The sequence below is a fragment of the Mixophyes fleayi genome, chromosome 6 (genome assembly GCF_038048845.1).
Source record: "Mixophyes fleayi isolate aMixFle1 chromosome 6, aMixFle1.hap1, whole genome shotgun sequence".
In the NCBI taxonomy this organism is placed as follows: Eukaryota; Metazoa; Chordata; class Amphibia; order Anura; family Limnodynastidae; genus Mixophyes; species Mixophyes fleayi.
In genome coordinates this window covers 14,286,101-14,308,365 of record NC_134407.1, presented here as the reverse complement: position 1 = coordinate 14,308,365, position 22,265 = coordinate 14,286,101, and the positions used below count along the sequence as shown (strand labels likewise).

Sequence of the window (22,265 nt, the reverse complement as noted above, 5' to 3'; positions counted from 1 at the left end):
AGAGTCTTGTGTCTTGGTGTGGTTTGTCTGACAGTTTCCCATGGTGGAATTTGGAACAAACTGTAATATTTTTCTTCATCCAGATTTTGGTATATACTGGATAACCTACAGATCAAGCTTGGGATTTTTTTATTTTTTTCTTTGCAAAATTCTAAGCTGCTATTGAGTGACAATTGATTAGTTCTGGCTTCATTTATCTTCCAGCTGACGCTGTTGGGAGGTTGCATGGAGTGTCTGAAAAATGCCTCCACAACTGAGCAGACGATCTCTGTCCAAGTCCTCATGCTCTATTCCTTCACGTTGGCTGACCTCCCAGAATATAGAGGCCCTCTGCTTGAGAAACTGATGAAAAAGGCAATCGTTGCAGGTATAATGCTTTAATTTATCGGAATGTTATTAGCAACTGTAGCACACTGATAATACAGTGCTTACACATAAAACTGCTGAATTTTAGTTCCACATGTTAACAACTTGTATTTAAATTAATGTGCAAGCACAAGTAAAATCATCAATATATGGGACAATTTTGTGGTCCCTGATGGTACTGACTGTTTTTATAATGGTACTATTTGTATCATGGGTGCTAAGGAACGAAATATTGGATGGACTTGTTTTGGAGAGCTGGAGAATCCTTAGTTTCCATCTTATCTTCTAGCACTCATACGTGTGCTTATTTCCAAAAAGAACTAGACATTGCCCTCCATTGATGGTATAGGCATGACTAAAGTTTGGCATCACTAACCTTTTCATACAATGGTGTTCCGCAGATGGCACAATGCACTGGGAGCGAGAAGAGATGCCCAAGAGGCCAGGGGTTCCATTTTTCAGGCCTCCCTTTGCCTCAAATGAGGTGCTGATAACATCTTATATGTTACTAAGCCTGGCAGCAATGCCCGATCCTTCTAATGAGGACCTTGCGAAAATGGCACAGATTGCCGTATGGCTCGGACGCCAGCTGAATTCACATGGGGGCAGCACTTCCACACAGGTAATAGCGGTGACTTATGCTTGCTGCTCCATAGTTGTCTATTCCAAAAAAAGCTTTTCCCTCTATCTCCTTTCTTTCAGGACACTGTATTAGCCCTGCAGGCGATGGCTGCCTTTGGTAAGATGCTATACACCCCCGATTCCCATCAAACTGTGGTGGTCAAAAAGGGCAATGGTGAAATTGCCAGTTTTGACTTAAATAAAGACAACAGACTATTGGTCCAGAGACAACAACTTCCTGATGCCACTGGAGACTACAGCATTGACGTCAACGGTTTAGGATGGTGCCTGATACAGGTGAGATTATTAAATCCATCACATGGTATAGACACAAAGATTTGTCCCCACTAGATATCTATTTAGGAAAAACAGTCGATTATAACCCCAACAAATCTTTTCAAATATTATCAGCTTTGGGGGAAGTCCTAGTGATGTATCAAGATGGTGGCATAAACGTTAGTGAGACTTGATTTGTAGAACAGTGACTTGTGTTGCATGTTAGAATAGTTCATCTTTCTCAATCATAGATTGTTTCTTATTGCTTATTTCAGTCAAATACAATGATTACATTTTGGTTAATGAAGCTCGTTGCTAGCAATCATCTGGGTCTACATCAGGGTCAACAACTAGTCTTTGGGAATTGCAAGTCGCCTTTGTTAGCAAGTATATAGAGGTGGTAAAGAAACGAACACTAAAGTGACAGACATCCTAATGTCTCAGATAATTCTAAGGAAAATATGGAGGATCAGGGTCTCTAGTTTAGTTAAAATGCATTTTTATCCTCCAAAGCTGCTACACTTTCAGGCAGGACTAGGGGTTTGAAACTCCGATCTACACAGAAGATCTGACTCGGACTGAGATAAATACTAACAAACCACTGTTGGTCAGCAATTCCGAGTACAGTTTCAGAGCAAGTAGTTATCTACAGAGATCCAGGACTCAAACTATCCATGAACTTTTCTGGACTGCTCCAGATAATGCAGAATAACCAGAACCCCCTTACCCAATACTGTTCAGAGATGGTGCCATAAAGCTTCTGTTCTAAACAAGTGAAGCGAGACCCAGTTGAGTTAAGCTTTTTCTTCACTGTCTTGTATTGACCATAATACATATGTTTATCTATTATGGGAAGGGCCTTATTGTTGCAATTCCAGTGCTGAGTGAGGCTAGGAACACTGGGGTCTGCATGGCTTCTATGCTGTCTGCTCCCTGGTGCTCTTCTGGATTACTGTTATGTACTAAACTTAATGACACAGTATACAATTTTTTAACTTTTTGCAATGTGCTCTCGCCGTGAAGCATATTACAGTAACCCTGGGATGCATTGGAAAGTGGAACCTGGGAGTTTTGTTAAAGGGTAGCTAGCCAGTAGGTTGTATAGTTGCTAGGGTTTCCAGAATCCCATTCGGAGCTAGAATAGCCTTAATTTGAAGTATTCTATCCTGTTTGTCTAATCTATGTCCTCTATTTTTACTTCTATAAAGGAAATTATAAATGCATGAATCAAATTGGGGAAAAAAATTAAAAATAGAATTTATAATTAAATACCGAGTTGAGGGTCTGTAAATTTAAGGAAAATTCCATGAATCTGAGACTAATAGGAAGCCACAAGTTCTCTTACCACTGTTCTGCAGTCTCATTTCCCCCCCCCCATCCTCCTGCCACAAATCTGCATCATTAGGGAGCCACAACAGGGCAGAGATCCAGTTTATTTGTGAGGGGCCTCAGGGCTGGTGTCCTGGCAGTTCAGCCTATTATTGTAACTTTGTTACAAGCTCCTTGCTGGGGGGTAAATGATTGAGTGTCTTCAGACAATATATTTGTGTCGTCTCTCATTGTAGACCACAGTTGTCTACTACATCCCAATACCCAAAGAAAATTCTGCATTCTCACTGGATATTACAACCTCTTCAGCAAGCTGTGTCAATGGAGTAGGATACGCTTTCACCATCGATGTCAACCTCAGGTACAGTAGCTCTAAGCTTCCTAATGGTGCAAATACAGGGCTCTTGTTTCTCTACAACATTAGTGTTATATGGTCACCTCGTTTTCTAAAGTTTACATCATGACTTGTATTGGGTGCCACAGTAAAATAATGCATAGTCTAATCCCAGTGCATCAGGACTAATTCTAGGAACATAAAACATCCGGGTTGTAGGCAATTGTTTACCCAGAATACAACAAAAAACAGGAGCGACATGCAATGAATTGGCTTTTTTTTTTTTTTTTCATTAGAACTATACCCCAATATCCATTACTTTTTGATACTGTGCCTGCTAGGACTTCCGTCATGAGACACATTGCTACAATGATAATATGGAGTCACTTGCACAACATAGTCGTATATCTGTTCACTGGGGAAACATTGAGACAGTGTCTAATCACACCACCGTATAATTGTTTGTATTTGGAATAAGTTCACATGGTAGATGGTATTCAAGCAGAGTATACATCTTTGCAATTTGTAGGACATTTGATCTTTGCTTCTTGGTAATTACCAAGGACAGAAGTTTGGAAAGCAAATGGTATCAATACATACAGTAGAATCATGTCCTGAGTTATTGCCTAAATGATTTGCCATTTGTACCAAATGGTAGAGAAAAAATTGGTCTTAAAAATAAGACCACTGTTTTTTTGTTTTCTACAGTACCTATTTCAGTAGACAGCCAGATTCTCAGATGTTTCAGAGAGGAAGGTGATGGTGTTTTTAAATCTTAGTGTGCAGACTGCGCCCAATTGAATTCCCCCCCCCTATTACCATTATTACGGTAATAGTGTGTAAACACCGTTATTACTGTAGTTTAACGCCAGCTTTTTGCTCACAGCTGCAAGCATAAAGCTGGGTTAAACTTACCGTAATGGCTTTAACGTGCATGGTACTTTGGGGGAATTGAATCCCCCCCCCCCCCCCCCCCATAGTGTATTAATGTTGAGAAAAAAATGACTTGACATTCAAGAAAATGAGAAAATGTGCTTCCAGCGGTGATTAATCTCAAATGCTTTGAAATTGATATTTGTGTGTATTTTTGCTATTGTTTTTTTGTTTAGTTACAAAGGAGAGCAAAACGCCTCAAACATGGCTGTTGTCCAAATAAGAATGCCGTCTGGTTACACTGCAGACCTTGGATCCTTGTATGATGTAGGTGATGCATATCTGTTGCAGTTTATACCTAGAACAGTTGTAGTACAGTGATATTGACAATGGTTTTTCTATCAATACAACAATATCATGTTTGGGGGGGGGGGGGTTGCTTTAGAGATCCACTCTCCTCTAAAATTGCTTTGCTTGCCCTAACGAATTTAACATAGAATTGGGCGTACTTCAGCTTTTTGTTACTACAAGTGGACCAATATCTCTACTACTGCTGTGATCTGTAAAATGTATATCCGTTACTGTCAACAAAATGTAAGTAGTCTCAAACTAGAGTGTGGAATGACACTTGGTTATAGAGGCCATATCATTGGAAGTGAGTGGTCTTTCTTCATGTAGTTTTCTTATGCTTTACTGTCATTGTACCTTGTTGTGCTTTGACCAGTAAAGCTAGGAGACACCTTGTCATGGAGGACAGAATGCTTGGTTGACTCTTGCCAAGAACTTCTTTTTGCACAAACCTTTGTGTCCATGTTGCACCACTAGAGGGTGCACATTCCTTTTCTATGCTCCCATCACAGCTTAAGTATTGTCTGCTAGTTCTCGTTTTTCTCTAACTGTGGTGAATAGAGCTGTCGTCAGGGGTTGACCAGATAAACTAAGATGCCAGGTCCAGAGGGGAGTGGTGAACTTGGCACCCTGATTAGACAGGAGCCTAATCTGGTGTAAAATGCAATTCACACCCACTGTCATTGCTGCTTGAATAGCAAAGACAGTATCTGTTTGTCAGCATTGACTGCTCCTGTACACTCCATGCTATCATGTGGGGTGCAGAGCAGGGTGAGGAACCCTACAGAAGGACTAGATTGTGTTGGGGGATAACTTATGAACAAGGAAGGTCCTAAAGTGGAGTGCAGGTGTACAGTCATATTGTAGATGAATTGTCCAAGTTGCATGAATCTGTGGGTGCACCACTTACAGCTCATTGTCTACCTTGTGCTGATCTTGGGCAAGTCAAATCTTTGGCTTTGAGAAACACTGGTATAATGTACAGTCTTCAGGACACCTAACAGTGCATGTTTTCAGGTGAAAAGGGAAATTATACCACCTGTGGATTTGTCAGTCCTGAATGAATACACCTGTGCTAAAGCAAGGAGATATAGAAAACATGCACTGTTAGGGGTCCTAAGGATCAGGTTGGAGAAACACTGCATTAGAATTTGGTACTTTGATCCTGTCCACATTATCAATGTCAATATAAAGACACGGATGACTCATTCTTCTGCTTGATGGCATAATATTTGACATAAAGCAAGTGGTAAACATAGAATAGTATAAGCAAATATAACTGCAATTTTTTTTTTTTCTCCCATTCAGATGGTGAACAAGCAAGTTATATCCAAAGCTGAAGTGAATCCAAAGGGAGACGTCATAATATATCTAGACTCTGTGAGTGATATCATTGTCTTCAATTTGTCAATGGTTTCCACCATCCTTCCTTATATTCCATTCCTCAGCATGCACCTACTACTACTCTTCCTCATGTTTTTAGCTTCTACTAGACTGTATCCTAAAGATATTTGGACAATTGCAATTTACACAAGAACCAGTGTAGATCACTAGTAAAGTGTTGGTGGTCTTCTGTATATGTATAATGCAGGATGATGTCTTACATCAGTGTTGGCTAACCTGTGACACTCCAGGTGTTAAACTACAAGTCCCAGCATACCCTTCTAGCAATAAGCTGCTATATATTGGCAAAGCATGCTGGGACTTGTAGCTTCACAACACCTGGCATGTCACAGGTTAGCTAACACTGGCTTACACTTTAAAGATTCTGAATCTTTGCCCAGTTTGTCCACATGTCTAGATGAATGGATCCCACCATCCATTGAGGCTAAATGGCTCCATTCCATTAGTGTAGTCGATTGATGGTCACACATATGTAGCAATAGTAGTAACCTGCCATCTGCATTCTTTGTGAAAGTAATTAAAATATAATGGCATTTTAGCCATTCTTGCTGAAATTTAGTAGTCCAAGCCGCACGCAAGTGACCACTGTTAAGGCAGTTAGAACAATTTGGCCAGTTTATCAGTTTACCATTGTTTTCATTGTATACTATAGATGGGATAATGTGACATACAGAGGCCACTCTCAAAGAATCTTTATCCATGTTTTTCGCACCATAATACTCTACTATTTTTTCTTATTAAAGACTCCCCACTTACCCCTTCCTTCTACTATTGCAGGCCCAGCCAGGTGTGGAACTACAAGTCCCATCATGCTCTGCCAGACAACAGCTGGGGCTTGTAGTTCCACAACATCTTGATCTGCAGGTTGGCTGTGTGTGTGTATACTGTCATGTCCATTTCCCCATATTGTGTCTACACTGTGCTTGTCTAAAATCATGTTTCGTCTGTATCATATACATGAATATTGTCAAGTATCTGATCTATAATGAATACATGTAAAACAATCATGTCGGTGGTTCAAAATGTAATATATTGTCTAATTTTATATGATCCATATAGAAAAATTAAATTTATCTGACTTCTAACACTCTGCAGTGCAGCTCAGAGCCATAACTTAAAATTTTAGCACCCAAGGAGAAAAGGAAAAATGCCGCTCTGACTTAAATTTTAACCAAATTGACCTAAAATATCACTGTATTCCCCCCCCCCCCCCTCCTCCTCCCTCCTTCAGCATTGCACTCTGGGCCCTGGTGCAGCTGACCATTGATTGTAATTAAAATGTAATTTTTTTAATACTTGGTAATGCCATAATTTCAACCTTCCATCATGCAGGTTTCCCACGAGAACGTTAAGTTATCATTCCAGGCTTTGATGGGGCAGCGAGTGCTGAACGTGAAGACCGCCTCCGGTTATGTGTTTAGCTACTATGAAGAGGGTAAAAGCAAACTTCTGATGTGTAACAAAATCAAAATTAATATTGTAAATAATAAATATGCTGTCTTTTGTTTCTTAGATGAGAATGGATATGCAAGTTATAACCGTCCTTGTACTGAGGACCAATAAGGTTTGTATAACAAAAAGGCTAATTTATTGTTTTTGAAGAGGAGAGGGACTTGTTTGTGGTTAACAAAGATACAATGACCGTATGTAGACTATATAAATTGTGCAATATAGAAATTTGTTTAGAAGGTTGGAAACTTATGGGAAAGATTTGCCTTCAGGGGCTTCACAGAAAGAAGTATTTACAATTGTCTAGAGTCTCAATTATGCTATAAGTTAATATAAAGAACACAGCAGACTGGCCTGGTGTGAAAACACTGGAGGATATAAAACGTTCTACATGTGCTTCAATATTGTCAAGAACACAAAGCTCATACGTAATGGGGCTCAATTATGAACACAGGTATAAAAAGGTGGTGTAGCCTATTGGCAACCAATCAAATTCTGACACTTTTTAGGGCAATTTAGTAAGTCTAAAATAGGCAACCACTTTTGCCTTGCATCAATCAGTGGGGTGTGGTTTTTCTCTTTTTTGTAAACATCCCCAAATGTGCTGTCCTGAGTGCACAGTAATGAATCGCCAAGAATTAATTCATTAAAGGAATATATCTCATTAGAATGATTTCTTTAGCATGAATATATGGTAATCGGATCTTTGGCAATGTGGCCAGTTAAGGTTGCAAGAAATATATGAAACTTGATCATCCGAATGTTATCCACTCCTAACACAATAATTCCAATTTGTTTCTGTAGAACTTGTTTTAACACCAGAATTTAATTTCAGATAATATACTTCACAAGACCATATACATTGACCTGGAAAACGAAAATGCTGAAGTTTGCTTGGACAACTCTATCTACCAGGAATAAAATGACCTCTACACACAGGATCAATGTACAATATACAGTAACAATTGTCAGTATGTTTACTGTATACATTTTAGTGTGCACACATTGCTTATGTACAGTACAAAACCATGGAAATAAAGAGTTAACAAACGTGATACAATTCATTGTCTGTAGTACGGATCAGTTTTGGTTCCTTTGTAGATCACTGGTCAGCAGAAAGTATGGCTTGCAATGAAAAGAATCCTATATTACGAGATGAACATCACACATCCGCTGAATATCAATCTGTAGCAAATAGTCACTTTTTTTAGTTTATAAAGTAAATATTTTTTTTTTTTATTTTTTTTTGTACCACTGAGTGTCCTAGTCCTTCATACTATGTAGGCTTTTATGGTATTCAGCAACTGCCCTGCAACATTTTCCTTTCCCTGGAACAAGTGTAGACTTTCTGACCTTGCAGGCATACAAGAACAGCAGCAACACTTAAGACTGCTACACATTTACATGTATACAGTGTAGGACAAAGTGGTCCCTGGAAGGAGTAGATAAAGGAGTAAATAAATGAGGGCTGTCTTTGGAATTTGCTCTCTCCAATGGGAGGATCAGGAGCTTGCAGAGGGCATGGGGTCACTACAGGTTGCTCTGTATAGCTTTGAAGAAAATGTTTATTGGGTGCTCAAACTAATGTACTGTTAAATATGTGCACGTGCCATTTGCATGATTCCTAGACATACTGTAGAGTAGTACTGTATCTAAATCCAGGAAGAATCTCTAGACCCCAAATGTGCACAATGACATGGGCACTGAATAGTGTGGATTCTCTTAAAACAATGTGGCACCTCCCTCAGAACCCTCTATTCATCTGGCAAGCGACAAAATATCTACACTTTATAATCTGCATTTAATTAAATGTGTAAAGACAAAGGTCTTTTACACTTTTTTTTTATTTTTTAAATCATCCATAATTTACTACCTGGGAATGCAACTTGAAGACATTTGAAACAAAATAAAACATTGCCACATTTATCACATGGAATACGTGTCCTGCTCCTCTGCAAAACTTTGGAGCCCTAAGATGCTTGCTTTATCCTGAGATTACCTCGATTTGTCTGCTGTTTGTGTAATGTAACATCACTCCACCACACACCATCTCCGCGCTCCTTCCCTCTTGATTTGTTCCCCCCCCCCCCCCCCCTCCCTGCCATCCCGGTTTAACACAAAAAATTGGTTATTCCTTGCAACACTCTTCTTGTCACAATACAATCTCCATACCAGTTTTGATTGGACAACATCTCACAGATTCTAAAAATCAAGACCTGTTGAAATCCCACAATCTGTTCTACAGCTTTAGTTTGGTCACTGCATTCTTGTCTAACTCTCTCTTAAAAGAATCAAGTATCACTGTTTCATAGATTAGATATTATACCAGCATATTTAAAATTCTATGTACACACAGAGCAAGACTCCATCTCACATACTTTTCTTATGCTGTCCCAGTTGTTTATGGATCTTTCTAAGCATCGTTCAATGATCCATATTAAGGTTATATTATTTTGGCACAACTAGTGCATTAGTCTGTATCTGGTACAAACTGAGTTAAATCTAACTGCCCAAGGTGGAAACACTGGTATTTAAATGTGAATCTTTAGGATGCTAAAACCATAAGCAAATTCCAAACCTTTTTAGTAGTCTGGTTCCTCTAGACTTCCATGCTTGTAATAAAAGGTTTCTGTCTGTATTCTCTGAACATAGCTAACCAGCTCTGACAAGCCACTAGATGCAGCCCCCAGAAAGCCCCATGACAGTCACTGCAGAGTTACAATTTCCCAGTGACTGAGCCAACACAAATGGAAAGGTTCCTTGTAGTGTACTTGACGTGCAAGTGTGACTATGGGACACTGCATAGAGAAGCCAGCACAGAGACAAGAAGCACGAATAAGACTGAAAGAGCAATAAGAGAAGACAATGACTCTAAGAATTAAATTGTAGTAAGAATAGAGATAAGGGAGGGTAAGAGGGCTACATAGCTCCCTCACTCCATCAGAACTTCCCCTAATCTGTCCAGTTTCAAATTGGTCCTAAAAACCCACCTTTTTCTTAAAGCCTTTCTATCTCCAACTTAACTTCCTACCTTATCTTCTGCCTCCGTCCCCCTACTCTCCCTCTCTCCCCTGCGTCTGTCTGTCCACCCCTCCCCTTAGATTGTACGCTCATCTGAGCAGGGCCATCTCTCCTGTTTCCACCACTTCTAACTCTGCTCTCAAGCTACTTAGCCCTCCTCCTCGAGGGTCCTCCACCCCATGTCCACTCTCGCTCCCTCCTCCCCCCCTGGGGTTCTCCCGCGCCCTCCTTCTTGGGCCCCGTCATTTGCGGATCCTCCCTCCCCCTTCCCCGCCCTCTCTAGCTGTGCATTGAGCTTACTGAGTTGCTGTGTTTACTGTAATGTGCTGTCTCCCATTGTATTGTAATTTGTTTGTCTCTGTATGGCGCTGCAGGTGCCTTATAAATAAAAATTAATACATAAACAGTGAGGACTGAGGCTGTAAACAAGGGAACAGTGAGTGAGAAGGGGTTGGAGACAAGGGGGTTTCTTTGACGTACATAATTTTTATAAAAAACATTGTATTAATGTAGTGTAGAAGTACTTTACAATAAGTGCTCTGTCTTGCCCAGGGCACTAAAGTGTTTAGGTATGGCTCTGCACATCATACAGAGGATTTCACAGCTGAAACAAGAGTAGCAAGTGTGGTTCAGAGTGGAGATTGGGACAGTTGTGAGGGTGTAATTGTTTAAATAGTGTTACCAGTAGTGCGCAAAGTGAGCCAGTATGGTTTACCGGCACAGTCTTTAAAGCTGGCTGCAGAGTGCTGGCAAGTAACAGCTCCCCTGCGTACAGTCTTCCTGGAACTCTGCTCTGAAGCTCAGCGTAAGGTGCGCGATTGTCATCTTAGACTCTCTGCGTGGTGAAGCCTGGAAAGCGCAAGTCAACCTTCTGATCTGTCCCCCAGTCCAGATACCTGTTCCACACCTAGGTAGAAGTTGGGCGGGCACCAGTTGGCCCAGAGGTGCACAAGTAGAAGCCACCATCTAAACTCCACACACCCGTGAGGTAGAGTAAGTGCTCAAGTCCCCCTGTCATTGATGCACACCACTACATACCTGCTTCCTAATATCGTTGCCAGAAACCCCACATCCATCCCAGAACACCAGGCAGCTACTGAGTGGAATGCACATTTTTCGGGGTGACTTTGTCTAAGATATCAGACAAAATCCCCCACTGAGTGGCAGATGTCCCTGAATCCATCTGGGAAAAGTGTAAAAACACCAAACCAAGGGAGATCTTCCTCCTAATTTACATCATACTGGGGACCAATATTGCACTTATACCCCAAATCTGGACCAATATTTGAAGGAGGCTCCTAGGGATACCACTGCTAGTTGATGCAAGCTGCTCAACACCAAATATCCCCATAGGGATATATTTTGGAAAAGGGGCAAGTAAGAAGTGAACAAACACAGGGGAGACATTCGAGAGATCTAGGCACACAGGAGACATTAAGTAAAGGTAACATGAGTTGGGGGAGAGGTGAGGGACACAGGGCAGATGGTCTTACATCATGTAATAGGTTTTATATAATACTGTATATTGTTAAAAAGCAACTAAAATTAGTTTCACATTATCAAAATTCCTACAGCTTATGGGGGCCCAGGAGAGGGTTGGCAAAGTTTAGCCTGGGGGCAAGACTCAACTTGGCAGTCTATTAGGAAAATAAATGAAGATGGCTTAGTGACCCAGCCCAAGTAAGCCCCCTATGGGACCGGCCCTACCTAGTCTACCATGGCCATTCATTTCAAAGTGGAAGTTTCATACCAGCACTCCTATATTTACACTTAGACCACTGGTAATCAATGGTTTTTTATTTTTTTTATTTGATTCTGGAGGACACAGGGAGCCAGTATAGGGATTTGCAAATGTGGAGCGGTGAGAGAGGAAGATCAGTCTCGCAGCAGCGTTTAGGATGGATTGAAGTGTGGATATATGAGTGCCAGATAGCAAGTTGCAATAGTCAAGATGGGAGATGATGAAAGAATGGATAAGAGTTTTGGTATCATATTGAGTAAGAAAAGGATGTATTCTCGCAATGGAATTTTAAGGTGGAATCGACAGGACTGGGGGAGAGTCTGGATGTGAGGAACAAAGTAGAGCGCAGAGTCGAGTGATGCCAAAGCAGCGGGCGTGAGAGACTGAGGAAATTTTGGTGTTATTGACAGGGAGATTTGAAGGCAGGTGGTGACTGGCAGGACAGAAGATAATCGGCTCTGTTTTGGACATGTTGAGCTTTAGGTAGCATTGAGACATCCATGTGGAGATAGCAGAGACACAGTTGGTTACACAAAATAGTATGAAAGGAGAGCGGTCAGGGGAAGACATATAGATTTGATTGTCATTGGCGTAGAGTTGGTATTGGAGGCCACATGAGCGAATTAGTGCCCCAAGAGAAGAGGTGTACAATGAAAAAAAAGTAAAGGTCCAAGAACAAAGCCTTGTGGGACAAACACAAGGGAGACATTCGAGATAGTGGAAGTGGAGCCGAGGATGTGCCAGAGGTAAAAACACTAAATGAGCGGTTCGATAGGTGGGAAGTGAACAGGGAAAGAACTGTCACGCAGGCCAATGGAGTGAAGGGTGTGTGGGAGAAGAGGGTGAACAACAGTGTCAAAAGCAGCAGAATTATCATGGAGAAATGAACCTTAGACTTTGCAGTAAGTAGATCATTGATCACTTTTGTGAGACCAGTTTCTGTGGAGTGTTGGGGGCAGAAGCCTGATTGCAGACAGTCGAGAATGGAATGAGAGGAAAGAAAGTGAGACAGGCAATTGTAAACTAATCGCTCAAGTATTTTGAGGCAAAGGGGAGGAGAGAAATTGGTAGTTGGAGAGAGAGGCTGGATGGAGAGATGGTTTCTTCAGAATTGGTGAGATGAGCACATGTTTAAAGGAGAATGGAAATGTGCGGGGGAGAGATACAGGCTGAAGAGATGAGATAGAGGTGGACATGCAGTGGAGGAGAGGGAGCAGAGAAGTTGGGAGTGAATAGGGTCAAGATGTAGGGTGAGATGAGTGCAGAGACTGCACTTCAGTTACTGGCGAGAATGAATTAAAGGTGGATTGGGGAGTGTAGGTAAGGGTGGGTGGAATTTGGCATGAGGAAATATCTTGTCGATTTTGTCTTTGAAATCGGTGTCAAAATCATGGGCTGTGAGGGAGGAAGGGGGAGAAGGAGTAGGTGGGCAGAGAAGTGAGTTGAAAATGGCAATGAGGCGACAAGGGCTTAGAAGACTAGGTGAATATTAGAGATTTGAAGAATGTTTGTTTGGCCATTGAAAGGGCAGTGCTGTAAGATGAAATGATATATTTATAATGGAGGAAATCGGGATAGGAATAAGATTTCCTCCAGTGGCGCTTTGCAGTGAGGGAGCACTTTGCAGGTAGCGGGCTTGATCTGATTGCTGCATTGAGACCTGGAACCAGGACCTGTGCCCTAGGACTATCCACATGTAGATACACAGTTTCTCCTCACAGTTATCAGTAGTTTCTCTATTTCCCAATATCTCAGTCTTGTTCTGTTACATGCTATAGTGGGTGAGAATCACATAGCAGACTACGTATCTGCGCAGAGGCTTGTTCCAATTCCTGAACCTGCTGATGGGATTCTTGTGGAGAAACCTGATATTTTTCCCATGAATAGATCATCTCTCCTCAACCCACTCCTATTCTAGTAATCATGCGCTCCTTAAAGTTACAAAGAGACACCAAACCTCTGGGAACTGAATCATGTAACATTGTCTGATTATGGGCATAATGCAGGGGAATAGACTCTCCAGGATCCCATATCAATAGCTTCCCTACTTAACTGACATTACCCAACATAGACATTATTGGAAGAACTAACACTCAACTAGAGACTAGACCAACAGCTTGCCTGCTGCAAAAGCCAACTACTCCCCTGCAAAAAGTTTGTTAAACAGCGTCTGAGGTTCATATAGCTGAGAATGCTCTACCTCCCTAATGACAGAGGTCACCTAGCACTTAACACATGAGCTCTGCATACTGAACTGTCCTGCACATTTGCAGGACTTATATTACTTTCTTATGGTTAAGATCAATTCCTGCTATTCTTTATTCCTACCACTAGAGGCCCTCACTCTCTTAATTCAAATATATAATGGGCAACTTTTTAATGCTTTAACTAAATCAACCTCCCATTCTTGAGGCAGAGGGTTACTGACTAGCATGTGGACCCACTCAATTATTTTTTTCAGCCTATAAGGGTGACCAAAAGACCTACATACGAATTCTACCAAACCTTCAGGGACAACTCCCTGTTGAAAGAAGAGTGAAGAAGGTAGTCTCATACCAAAATACTGTTGAGGATGACCTCACTTCGCTTAAGCAGGACCTAGTGGCCATCCAAGACCTTCAGGAAGATATGGATGATCAAGCTTGGAGGAATAATCTTTGAATTTAAAGAATTTCTGAAATCGTAGTGCCCATCAATCTCGATACTTACCTAAAAACGCTTTGCCCAAGTGGCTTCTAAGGTACTGGATAAAAGGGGGAAAAGTGATGATGATCTGATGTTGTGGTCAGGACACTAAGAAACTTTGCATCTACTTAAGTTATCTACACTGGTAATGGTCCTTTAAAAGGACAACAGGACCTTTTCCATTAAAGTGGATTGGACTATATTCATAGGAACATCCTGCAGATCTGCATTGCATGTATACATAGTTCTACTTTAGATCTATACCACCTTCATGCTGGCATATTTTTTTTGATGTGCAATAGAAGGTTAATTATCATCAAGCGATTATACAATTATCACATTCGCTAACTACCCTATTTGGATTTATTTTTTTTCTGCCTATCCATTTGTGTTTTTTTGTGCAATTTTTATGAAATATCCATTTGTGGATTTTTGTGCTATTTATATGAAATAAATATTAATATTATTATTATATTATTATACTGTCCATATCAATGTCTACATGTATAGTTTGAATTTTAGTGATATCATATAATTTTATGATTTTTATGTTGTGCTATTTTAGCAATAAACTTGTCTAATATACCAGCGCTCCTATTCCCCCTTTCATCTATTACCCCTTGAGACATTCCAGTAGGATGTTCTGTTGGTAGCAGCTAGTATAGTTAGCAACAGTGTACTGATCGGTATCAGTACCGTAGAGCACCTTGTTCCTCTTTCTTCTAAGGTACTGGAAGATCACCTCCTTTAGAAACCACAGAGCGTCAAATCCAGATGCGAAGATGAAGCCTGGCTAAGAGACATAGTTCTCCTTCATTATTTCACATCTAAGGAAACTATCTTAACGGAGTCCAGGTAACTTCAGAATTTCCAATATGAAGGCATCACACTTCACATCTTCCAGGACATTTCCCCGATTACACTTACCAAGAGGAGAGGCCTCAAACCAGTGACTAATATCTTGAGGGACAATAACATACGCTACCGGTGGGATTTCCCTTCAATCTTCACGCAGGGAACCAAGATCATCAACTCTCAGCGAGAAACATCTCTGAAGCCCAGAACTTGATCCAACAGACGGATCTATTACCATCGCTAGACCCCTCACAAGCTTCTGGCAATACCCCACACCCATTGACACCAAGACCACAGAGATCCCCTTGAAGAGACTGGGCTACAGTTCCACAACCTGACAAACCATGTCCTCTTAAGGCCTGACTCAGCCTCACAAGTGCTTATGGTCAACCCTGACTTGTCGTTCCATTTATCTTTGCTTTCTAACTCCCACATAGACAGTTCAAGACCCTGATTAGTATATTTCTGCTGGCTTCCGAGACCAGAGTGGATTCCACGGCCAGAATATAATCCTATTTGGGACTTTGGGACGATTTTCAGGTAGACGCTACCTCTCAGTTTTGCATGGGGGGTAAATCATGTTTTGCGAGGAAGGGCTCAGTCTCGAACCCCAAACAAAATATATGGTCACCACTGGCGTAATCTTTCTTATGGTTTGAATATTTGCGACTGTTCTTTCTTTCCCTCCCTCCCTCGATTCCAGGTTTCATCCCTGAATGTATAGAAGTCCTTCTTTGGCGAAAACTACAGTAGATAATTGTAAACTTACCTGTTCACAACATATAAGGTTTGATTTGACTTATTTACAAATGTTTCAATATTGTGGTTCTTGTTAACTGTTTATTTTATGTTGGGTTATCCCAAATGCACCCCTCATTTTCTCCACAGGGCCCACAACGGAGAATTCAATATCTGTATGAACCACAAAATACTAGATCACAATTTACTAGTTATTAAAGAGAACTCTATATCATCCCACAACCTGAATCCACCACCTCACACACAGGTGCACCAAAAGCATCTAATTGATAAGTTTCTGACTAAGACACATCTTCCTGATCTCACTAAGTTAAAGATGAAATCTCAGACAAGGAAAAATAACCCAGGTCATTCAAACAAAACAATCTGTCAAGGCTCCAAACCCGGATGGCTATTTGGATGCTTTATTTTAAAAAGTTTACAAACATACTTGTTCCCCATCTGAAAACCCTCTTTAATTCTGTCTTTAGTGGATCACACTGGAATTTTGGGGACTCATAAAGAGGGCAAGGACCTATATAGATTTGCCTGCTGACACCCATATCTTTATTAAATTATCTAAAATGTTAAGCTAAATCTTAGCAAACACAATGAACTTGGTGCAGCCATTTCTAATCCACTACGACCAGGTGGGCTTATTCCTGAGAAGATAAGTCAGAGATGATACGAGGAGGACCATTGAACTAATCCACATTTTAAATACTAGAGAGACTCCAGCAATAATCCTCTTCATCATGCTGAGAAGACCTTCAACAGGCAATTATGATCCAGACCCTGCAACATTTCAGCCTGTCTGGACACTTTCTCAATGGGAGTAAAGACTCATTACAGTCAGGGCCGGTGCTAGGGTCCACGGCGCCGTAGGCATTTTTAAAAAAACGGTGGCCCCCCCCCGCAAAAATTGCTGCCCCCCCCCCCCGCAAAAATTGCCGCCCTCCTCTCCTTACCTTGTCTCACCACCGCCGCCTCTCTGCTCTGCCTCCTCCCCTCTACTCACTGACACTAGTAAGTGGAGGGGAGGAGACAGAGCAGAGAGGCGGCGGTGGTGACAAAATAGCCTCTTCCCCCCCTCCCCTGTGCATCTGAATGCTGTGCGGCGGCCGTGACAGGTATGGTCAGCGGTCGCCGCACAGTTTTAAAGTCTTTTAGAATTCTGTGGCGCCCTCCGGAGCCCGGCGCCCTAGGCAAGTGCCTAACCTTGCCTAATGGGAGCGCCGGGCCTGATTACAGTTGCCTTTTCTCTAGAGTCTTTAATATTTGTTTTAGTAAATTAACCTTTAGCAACAGCCTTTTAGTGACTGCCCATAAATACGGGGGAGCCTGGAAAACAAGATATCCTTATTTGCTGATGATTTCCAATTAACCCTCCAACAACCTAAACTATCCCTCCCTAACCATGGACCATTATGGTAAATTGTTAGGTTATAAAATTAACTACTCGCAATCAAAGGCAATGCCCATGAAGTCTCCTTCCGCAAATATCACAGCTTTATCGCTACTCACTTCAATTTTAAATGGCAGACAAAAAAAATGAAATACGTGAGGGTCTACATTGCACTTACCGAGAGTCTCAATACTTCTCTTCTCTAGTATTAAAGCAAACCTCCACTCTTGGAGATCCCTAATAATGTCATGACTGGGCAGAATCATTGTGATTTAAAATGAATATCCTCCTCAAACCCCTTTTACCTTTTTCAGATTCTACCAGTCAAGGCCCCCTTCTTGGAATTACCAACTCTTCAAAAAAGTTTATAAATAAGCCTCCAAGAACATGCTTTGCTCTAATACAAAAATCAAAAACAACAAAACGAAGAGACAGGGGTGTCCCAGATGTAAAAATGTAGTATTGGGTAGCACAGTGGCCTAGTGGTTAGCACTTCTGTCTCAAAGCACTGGAGTCATGAGTTCGATTCCTGCGCTGTACAAAGAACTTACTCACATCAGTCTCTGCCCCATTGGGGCTTACAGTCTAAATTCCCTAACACACACACACACACGTCAATTTGAGAGCAGCCAATTAACCTACCAGTATGTTTTTGGATTGTGAGAGGAAGCCTGAGCACCCGGAGGAAACCCATGAAAACACGGGAAGAACATACAAACTCCACACAGATAAGGCCATGGTTGGGAATCAAACTCATGACCTCAATACTGTGAGGCAGAAGTGCTAACCACTAAGCCACCATGCTGCACCAAGATATTGTCCAAATCCATCCAGTGGAAGGCTCAGAACAGGCTTCCGGGACAAATTTGTGCCAAGACAACAACCGGAAATCTGACTGGGACCGTAACCCCCCTAAAACCTGGCCAGGATCCAACCGGACCACCTCACATTGGTTTCATGCCAATCGGTGCAGGGATGTCTGAATGCATAACTAGACAGGCAAACAGACCAATGATTTTTATATTTAAGATTGTATCTGATATTTTTTTCTTTGCAACAAAAGACTCACAATAATTATTTATTTTGTGTTGAATAAAGTACATATAGTCATTCATTCATAGTTCTTATTTGCCCAATGATGGCCCCACAACGGGCGCCGACAACTGACATGGAGTGACATGTAATGAATGCTGCAAATAGACTGTGCAGCCAGTGCTCTAGAAAAGGGACTCTGTTGGCTGCTGGCTGTGCAGTAATGCACATCAATTGGATATCTCACAGACAAGATAATAATAGTTCTTATAATCCATATTATGGTTAGTGTTGGGTAATCTGCACCAAAGATCAGGATCACTTTCCTCAATGAGATATACTGGATAATGCAGAAAGAATTGTCTGCAGTTAATGCCCAGAGGATATCAGCTATCATGATAAGGTCAAAAGCCAAAGGTCTGGTATGCCAAGTAGTCAGGATAACATCAAAAATTCTAGCTAGAACACAAATCCTAGTCTTCATTGTTATTGAAGACAAAGTAGCTATGTTCACCACAGGCTCAAGGCCAAAGATGCTTGATAGGTCCACATTAGGGTGAACCAATACTCATGGTCAGAAACAACCCAAAGGTCTGGTACACAAGAAGACATGTGGAGCAAGTATAATGCTAGACACCAGTGAACAGGCACACAATAATCTGGCAACCCGCTGCTCAGATGCCAGAGCAGAGCAGAGTATACAAAAAGGCCTGTGTTGCTGTCATCTATCGTCCCCCTGGAACGCACCAACAATTTCTTGAACACTTCTCTTCATGGCTACCTCACTTCTTATCTTCTGACATCCCCACCATCATCATGGGTGATTTCTATAACCCTATTGCTAATCCACAATCCAATGCTGCTTCCAAACTACTTTCTCTAACCTCCTCACTTGACCTCTTCCAGTGGATTGAATCCATGCTTCATTAGGATGGCCACTGTTTTGGTGGTATATTTACTAAACTGCGGGTTTTCAAAAGTGGAGATGTTGCATATAGCAACCAGTCAGATTCTAGCTGTCATTTTGTAGAATGTACTACATAAATGATAACTAGAATCTGATTGGTTGCTATTGGCAACATCTCCACTTTTGCAAATGTGCAGTTTAGTTAATATACCCCTTGATCTTCTTTTCTCTAGACTATGCTCAGTTTCTGATCTCCTTAATACTCCTTTCCCCCTCTCGGATCATCACTTTTTTAGCTACTCGCCCACCCCCTATTCTTTACCCTTCCCGCTGTCAAACTTTTCAAAGCCTCCTCTCATACCCGCAGAAATATTAACTTTATTAATTGTCAACAGTTTTCCACATCTTTTCAACACCTTCTCTCCCCAATTTGTACATTCTCTTCCCCTGAGGAGGGCAGTACCTCATTTTCATCAAACCCTAAAAACTGCTCTTGATCAAGTGGCTCCAGCTAATCTTCATTTTCCGCATAGACTTCATTGTCAAACGTGGCACATTAATGTAAAATGAAATCTACAAAAGCAGAACGTCACTGGCGTAAATCTTGTACCTCTAATGATTTCATTACCTATACTGCTGTCTACCACTCCTATCGAAATGCTCTGGACACTGTAAAAGAAACATACTTCCAATCTCTCACCTATGCTCAGGCTTCTAACCCCAAACACCTTTTTAACACATTTGAATCTCTTCTAAACCCTCCCACTACCATCAGTGCCCAGGATCTTGCTTCCTATTTCAAGGACAAAATTGAAAGATCAGACTTGAAATGCTATCATCTCCCTCAACAAGCAATCAGCTCAATTTTTTTTAACACTCTCTGACACCCTCTCTTCATTTGATCCCACAAATGAAGAAGTTTCTACTCTCTTCTTATCTTCCAATTATACCACATACCCTCATGATCCCATATCCTCACAATTTTTCACATTTCACCTCTAGCTAAAATCTGTAATATCTCTCTCTCTCTACTGGTAACTTCCATCATTATGCAAGCATGGAGTGACTACACCTATTCTGAAAAAACAAAATTCTGACCCAAACTCTCTCTAAAATTACCATCCCACCTTTCCCCTCCCATGCCTCTACAAGCTTCTCAAGAGAATTGTCTACACTCACCTCACACAATTTCTTACAGCAAACAACCTACTGGATTCTCTTCAGTCAGGCTTTCGGTCTCAACACTCCACATAGTCTGCGTTGACCAAGGTTGTCAATAATTAGATCACAGCAAAAAGTAAAAGCCATTACTCTCTTCTAATTCTCCTGGATCTCTCTGCTGCATTTGACACTGTTGACCACTCTCTCTTCATACAAACGCTACAATCCCTAGGTCTTAAAGGCACTGTCCTATCCTGGTTCTCATACTACCTATCTACTACCTATTAATGTTTGATCCCAGTTGATAAGTGCTCCGGAATTTGCTGGTGCTATATAAGTAAATATTAATGATGATGATGATGATCTGTATGTGCAGATGCTGCAAAGCCCAGGAATGTACATGACCAGTATGTGATAGTTAGTACTAATGGCAAACCTCACAGCTTCCCTTTGCTCCACCCAAGGTAATAAATGTGGGTCATGGCAGCGCCATGAGAGGATGGGCAACCAGCACTGGCGCAGACCCTGTTTATCTTCAGCTGGAAGTTTCCATGAAGCAGTGGTTATGACCGTGATGTGCTGTTAATAGGTCTGTTTGGACTCAGAGAAGTGTGGGATGGGGGTGTTTGTTTACCTGGGTGATGTGACACAAAGTGTGACATGCTCATCATTGAATTATGGAACATCTCTGTCTACCAATTTATCCTTCATTTTATCTGAAAGACCTTGCTAAAAGTTCACAACTAGCACTTTGTTTACTTTTTTCTGAAGTCCTGGTACATCATGGACTAGAGTATTTACATAGAGAGAGCAAACAGGCAGATTCATCTGGGCTCATCAAATACTTTCTGAAAGTAAAAACAAATAAAAGTAATTGTTTGTCATATAACTCTTCCGCCTGTCATCTGCTTTCACCTCCTTATCCTCATGGAAAGTTCATGTTACACTCCTGTCTTTTTTGTTTTACTGACTGTGTCTTGCCCCACAAATGAACATTGATGATATATAAATTATAAATTTATACATATATATATATATATATATATATATATATATATATACATATATATATATATATATATATATATATATATATATATATATATATATATACACACCGATCAGCCACAACATTACGGACACCACAAGACCTCTGAAGGTTTCCTGTGGTATCTGGCACCAAGGTGTTAGCAGCAGATCCTTTATGTCAGTGTTTCCCAAACCCATTCCTCAGGGGCCCCTAACAGTGCATGTTTTCCATATCTCTATATCTCTTTACTGGAGCACAGGTGTATTCATTACTGACTGACACGTTTTAAAAGATCCACAGTTGGCACTAATTATTTCACTTGTGACTTGGAAAACATGCACTGTTAGGGGACCTTGAGCACAGGGTTTGGGAAACAATGCTTTAAGTCCATTAAGTTGCGAAGCGGGGTCTCCATGGCTTGAACTTTTTCCAGAAGATCCCACAGAGGCTCCATCGAATTGAGATCTGGGATTTTTAGAGGCCAAGTTAACACCTTGACCTTTTTGTCATGTTCCTCAAACCATTCCTGAACAGTTTTTGCAGTGTGGCAGGGCGCATTATCCTGCTGAAATAGGACACTGCCGTCAGGGAATACCGTTGCCATGAAGGGGTGTATTTGGTGTGCAACAATGTTTCAGTAGGTGGTATGTGTCAAAGTAACATCCACATAAATGCCAGGACCCAAGGTTT

The 22,265-nt window shown here is 41.2% G+C and overlaps 1 protein-coding gene across 3 annotated transcripts in view; it reads left to right on the top strand.

Moving 5' to 3' along the window:
* The window catches only part of LOC142160851 (ovostatin-like), a 203,251-nt gene that overhangs the window by 38,674 nt on the left and 142,312 nt on the right, over positions 1-22,265 (top strand). For 2 of the 3 annotated variants that reach the window (XM_075215883.1, XM_075215882.1), the window contains 9 exons: positions 205-367; positions 768-988; positions 1,069-1,284; positions 2,829-2,953; positions 4,036-4,126; positions 5,456-5,527; positions 6,884-6,986; positions 7,065-7,115; positions 7,836-8,060. In XM_075215883.1, the coding sequence (XP_075071984.1) occupies positions 205-367; positions 768-988; positions 1,069-1,284; positions 2,829-2,953; positions 4,036-4,126; positions 5,456-5,527; positions 6,884-6,986; positions 7,065-7,114 (1,041 nt within the window). In that variant the 3' untranslated portion in view covers position 7,115; positions 7,836-8,060. Of the gene's footprint in view, positions 1-204; positions 368-767; positions 989-1,068; positions 1,285-2,828; positions 2,954-4,035; positions 4,127-5,455; positions 5,528-6,883; positions 6,987-7,064; positions 7,116-7,835; positions 8,061-22,265 lie in introns of those variants that run through there. The other variant, XR_012693321.1, reaches the window with a different exon arrangement.